General features: G+C 44.0%; 1 protein-coding gene across 4 annotated transcripts in view; it reads right to left on the bottom strand.

Moving 5' to 3' along the window:
* Positions 1-1,907: 1,907 nt before the first annotated feature.
* map7d1a (MAP7 domain containing 1a) overlaps positions 1,908-6,000 on the bottom strand; it is a 34,556-nt gene continuing 30,463 nt past the window's right edge. For all 4 annotated transcript variants that reach the window (XM_076971765.1, XM_076971767.1, XM_076971766.1 and 1 more), the window contains one exon: positions 1,908-2,435. In XM_076971765.1, the coding sequence (XP_076827880.1) occupies positions 2,425-2,435 (11 nt within the window). In that variant the 3' untranslated portion in view covers positions 1,908-2,424. The remainder of the gene's footprint in view (positions 2,436-6,000) is intronic.

Here is a 6,000-nt window from a genome sequence, read left to right as displayed (position 1 = left end):
ACTTTTGTCCTGCTATATATCCGTCAGAGCCTCGTAATCATATATCACCCACCCCACCCCCCTCCATTCTGTGAATTAAATGCAGTGTCCTGGCATTGCCTCACCATTAGCAGTCCAACAGCAAAGCAGTCCTAAATATAACCCTTCCTTTACCTTCTCAGCCACCCCACACACACACACACACACACACACACACACACAGACAACTGATTTTAGGCTAAAAGCGGTTTCCAACAGGGCCACATAGTCACTCTGAATTCTAGATAAAAAAAATACTCGGTCTATACTTTAAATTACACTTTGGCAAAAATAAATGTTGGCAGCCACTTTGAAGGGTCTGATGTGAGAGAAATCAGATCTGAGGCATGGTGGTGTTGCAGAGGTGCTGCCCTCTACTGTGCTGGAATTCACTGGAGGACCCATGAAAGACCATTAATAGACCTTTTCCTTAATAGACCTCATCATTAATAGACCTTATCCTTAATAAGGTTATTAAGGAGGATAATATCCGACTGAGGTCAGTGTTATACTGTTTCAGGTGTCACCTAATGTGCCCAATCCCATACAATAATGCCTATAATTTCCAAAAACTGAAACCGTCACAAAACTGTTCTTAGGTCAAGATGGGTTCATGCACTCAGAGGCACCGAAGCAGCGGTGAGAGCATGAACTCTCTCAACCATCATAAACACGAACGTCACACATCTGTAGAAGTGATCACAGTGCAATGCTGTATGCAGGTTTTAAGGAGCAGTGTACAAACACACCAGGCTTGTAGCTATAAAACGATGACACATCAGACAAGGTTTGGGGAAAGGACAGGAGACATAAACTGTGGAAGTGGTGTTGCCGGGATGGGACTGTGTTCTGGAAGCGGTGTTGCCGGGATGGGACTGTGTTCTGGAAGCGGTGGTGCCGTGATGGGACTGTGTTCTGGAAGCGGTGTTGCCATGATGGGACTGTGTTCTGGAAGCGGTGGTGCCGTGATGGGACGGTGTTCTGGAAGCGGTGTTGCCGTGATGGGACTGTGTTCTGGAAGCAGTGTTGCCGTGATGGGACTGTGTTCTGGAAGCGGTGTTGCTGTGATGAGACTGTGTTCTGGACACGGTGTTGCTGTGATGGGACTGTGTTTTGGAAGACCAAGGTGCTCATACTCGTGCCCATTTCCAGAGCCCAAGGGAACACGGGGACACCCACCAAGACTTCCTCCAAACTGCCTGTGTAAGGAGGACAGTTCCAGACTACCCAGAAATACACATGGAATCTTCTAGAATGTTGCCAGAATGCTAAAATGCTCAGGGCCCCAATACGTATACATCAAACATCAAATGTAACCCTTGCTCTCTTAGTCAGACGTACATTTGTAATATAATTTACAGGTAATCTTGAGAGATCATTTGGAGAAAAGTTCAGGTTTCATATAAATTTTTTTCTCTAAAGAAATAAAAAGCAAATGTTTAAGTATTAATAAATGGTGCAAGTTTGATACAATCACACTGTATATTAACAGTATGAAAATAAACTGTACACTTGCATTGATGTCTGAACGGAATGTGAAATCCATCATTGATCACCTTCCAAAAGTTGCACAATATTCCAGCTTCTGTATTTGTTTGAATCCCTCAAAATTGACATGAATACATGCAAACTGATTTCTCAGAAGCTCAAGTATATTATCATCAAGTCTTTGGTTGGAAATTGAACTCTTATAAACAGCCAGGGTTGGCTTAATCTTACTTATGTGGCTCTGTTCATCTAATACAGCTATGGACTGCCCAGATAATGACTGGCCGCACCACTGAAAACTGAAAATCACTCCAGTAACATCTGTGGAACATGTTTTCAGGCAGTATGGGCCTACAGGCATAGCCCAAACACCCTCTTTGAGTTGTGCACAGACATGACACTCCCTTTGATAGTTTTATTCCACAAACCACCAGCTCCAGTACTCCAATTTACATTATTCACATACAGCTGTACCCAGTAGTTACAATTGTCCTCACATTAAATAACTAAACATTAAAAACAAAATAGCCAAAGCACTTCTCATTTAAACTTATGAGGATAAGAAGGAAAACAGCCAGAAATCATTTAGTCATGTGTTTAACGTTTGCTCTGCTGATCATGAAGCTACATGGAGTGGTCTGGCTTGGAGTCGCACGTTTGGACCACAGAGTGGGCCGTGGCGCTTATGCCGATGACTCATCGGTGGGTGGCGACACTCGGTTTACTCGAGACTGACTGCAGCATGGCTTCTTGCAGTCGCACCTCTTTTGCCGATGGGAGCTTCAGACCATAGCAATGCCTAGTACACTCTAAACAGCAGTTAGTGATGGACTTGGCACGGTTCGGGCCAGCCTGTAGTTCATCACAGGCGCTTCGGGAACCGCGCGGGAAGAAGGTGTGTCTCCATCCAGCTGTGGCTCAGAGCACCTCTGCGGGGGACAGAAGAAGTACAGGACATGGGGTTAGAAGAAGAACCACGTGAAAAGCATATTGCATGTGCTAGAATATTACATAGAAGTCTCAAACATGGTATAGTGCAACATGTTGTATTTCTCTGGGCTCTTATCAGGAAACAAAAACTTTTTTTGAAAATATTTTGGACCTCTGAACATGCCGGAGAAAAATGCCAGATGTTTTTACAAAGTCACGTACACAAACTAACTTGTGAGATATGCTCAAATTATGACAAACCTATGACAAAACTAGGAGACTTGAAGAATACAGGCCTAACATACCAACACAGGCTGAAAAGGGCAGACCAGGACACAGTACCACACCAGACTGAAAATGCCAGTTTATGGGAGCTGACCGCCCTGAGGCGTGACCCCTTTTGTGTTTGCCTTGGTGGTAATTTACAGTCGGAGCCTGTCCGCAGAGAAGCAGCTGGTGCACAAGGGGCAGGGGGGGTGGCTGGTAGTAATGCTGACTATCCCAGAAAGAGGAGGCAGAGGGGGCAGAGGGGGGCATACCAGAGCCAGGCTCCTGTTTCCAGCTCTGACTGCCAGCGAGCCCAGACTGGGTCTTCTTGCCACCACTCTAGCAATGCAGCGCGTGGCAGATCTTCTGCAGAGAACGTCCGGCAGGCGCTGTGGCCCCGTGCATCAGCCCCATGTCAGGCAGCCATGCCCAGGGCTTAAAGCCCTCATGCACACCTGCTGCGACATCCACACCTAAGAAGATCAGGAGACGGCCCAGAGGACTCGAGCCAAGACTAACGCTTCAGATATGGGATGTCATGCGGTGCCGATGGCCAGGCCTGCAGACCCAGCTACGGATGTAAAACGTGTCCGAATGTAAAACGTGTCCTGGGTGCTACTGCTGTTCTACTGCAGTCTACAGCACTGGATGGTCCACCTTAAGAAGAACTGTCCGTCATGGAAGGTTTCATTGGAGATGCTGCATGTAACCCAGATAACAGCACATCGCTGTGACACAGTGCATTTGGAATAATGACACATTCCATCCAACAGTTCATCAGTAATGAACGGCGGGAAATTCATCCTTGAAAAAACGGATTTCAGCATCAACATGTTGGGTTTCTCCTATAAACATATCTAGGGAGCCCAAGTAGGAGGGGAGGCCAGCCTCCATCATGACCAGATCACAGGGGAGAATGTTCCTTTTACAGCAGCTGACGAAACTCAACCTTCCACGAGCTCCCATGATCCGGTTCTGTATAGCGATCGTCAAGTCCATCCTCACTTCATCAATAACCATCTGCTTTGGACCCTCCCTTTCATAACAGGGAGCCAAACCGTATCGCATAGTGAAGACAGAGAGAATCATTGGCTGTAGTCTGCCAGTGCTTCAAAACGTCTACACCAGCAGGGTCGGTGTGTATGGTGGCACAAGTCCGAGCCCTCTCACCAGGGATATCACCTCTTTCAGCAACTTCACTCTGCTAGAAGATTCTTATCCAGCAAAGCCAGCACATCTAAACATACCAACTGCTTTTCCCCCCCAGAGCTGTGGCATTCACGACCACAGGGGGCTCTTTGCACCATAAACTAAACCTTTTAAACCTTTTGAGTATTAATAATTTTTATTTGTTTTATTGCCTTTAAATTTAATTTAACTTCAATCTGTTTTGTCCAATATATGTGCCAAGTGTCAGTGAATTCGTCTGGTCTAGTTAGCATGCTAAACACAAGATGTGTGTGCATTCACCAGGACAAATTCCATGTATGGGTAACATACTTGTTGGCATAAATGTTGAATTGAATGAAGCACTGCTGACAGCAACACAGAGATTATAAATTAACATAGTACTGCTTGAAAGTTTGTGAACTCCTTGAGTAGTTTAGATTTTTCTGCCGCTTTACCATGATTCTCTTATTTTATCACCAGTTTTTTTGTATAGGCTATGCAATGTCAGGTTTGAATGAATGAAACCGGACATTTCAGGTTTGAATGAATGAAACCAGACATTGCAGGTTTGAATGAATGAAACCAGACATTGCAGGTTTGAATGAATAAAACCAGACATTTCAGGTTTGAAATTGAAATTTGAGTTGCCAGTAGACGACATGAAACATGGAATCAGAGTATTTGTGAAAGTAAATGAACTACAGCTATAGTGGTGAAGTCAGTTAGTTAAAATGCTCAGGTGAAACACATGTGAGTGCTCAAAGAGTCAATTAGCAGACCATGAGACATATTTGAGGAGTTATGGTGATTTGAGGAATTTTTTTTTTTTTGAAGAATTTTTGAGGAAACTATTTGAGCCACACTGATTAAAAGGAAGAGGAGACCAACCAAACCATTGTCGTGGTAAGGTGTAAAGCACACAGATCAACAATGCTGAGAAGAATGGCGACATCCAAGGAAATCAGGAAGAAGCTACAAGACCATCTCCAAAAGATTACAGCTTCATCCATCCACTGTAAGACAGACCTCTGATAAATGGAGGGCACTCACATCACCATAACTCTGCCCAGAAGTGGACGGCTATCAAAACAATTTAGGTAAAGGCCAACCCACACAGAGCTCTCTGGCAACATCTTGGATAAATGCACGTGTCTACAATAAGGCAAAAAAATCTATAGAGATGGCTTTCATGGGAGGGTTTGTAGAAGTAAGTCTCTGCACTCAAGAAAGAACAAAACTGCCCATTTAAACTTTGCTAGAGAGCACTTGGACAAACCAGAGGTTTTCTGGAAGTCCATTATCTGGACAGATGAGTCCAAAACTGAATTATTTTGGTCAGTTATAGGCACCATGTTTGGAGAAAAGTCAACACTGCAAATGAAGAGAAGAACCTCCTCCCAATAGTGAAGCATGGTGGTGGGAATGTGAAGGTCTGGACCTGCTTTTCTGCCTCCAGACCTGGACAACTCCATATTATCCAGGGAACCATCAATTCCCAGGTCTATCAACAAATTCTTGACCAGAATCTCCTGCCATCAGTGAGGGAGTTGAAGCTGGGATGGAAATGAATTATGCAACAAGATATTGACCCATTCCAACAAAACTACCAAGAGAAAGAGAAAGAAGATTTGCACTCTGGATTGGGCCAGTCAACGTCCAGACCTCAATCCCATAGAAATGTTGTGGCAAGATCTGATGTGGGCGATACATGCCAGATGTCCTTCAACCTCTCAACTGTGGAGTTCTGCAAGGAGGAGTGGACAAAAATCCCAGAAAGCATATGTGAGACACTCGTTTGTGGTTACAGAAGATGTTTGGTTGAAGTAATGGCTGCAGAAGGAGGTGCCACAAGATACTAAGAGTTCACTTACTTTTGCACTTGGCAGATTTTCAATTTTTTGAAAGAGAAATAAATAATGAAAGTACCTTTCTGTGTGTCCATTATTTGGTGGGGGTTGCTTTACAAAATAAGATTTGCATGTTCATGTTCATTTCATATATTTTTTTTTTAGAAAATAATGACCATGTTTGGGTGGTTCACAAACATTCAAGCAGCACTGCATGTAAAACCACATGACAAATATAAATAACTATTTAGAGTCCAAATTAGAGGTGTGACAGGCAAAA

The sequence above is a fragment of the Brachyhypopomus gauderio genome, chromosome 13 (assembly GCF_052324685.1).
Source record: "Brachyhypopomus gauderio isolate BG-103 chromosome 13, BGAUD_0.2, whole genome shotgun sequence".
Lineage (NCBI taxonomy): Eukaryota > Metazoa > Chordata > Actinopteri > Gymnotiformes > Hypopomidae > Brachyhypopomus > Brachyhypopomus gauderio.
The sequence above is the reverse complement of the archived record's forward strand: the minus strand, read 5'-3'. Positions and strand labels throughout refer to the sequence as shown.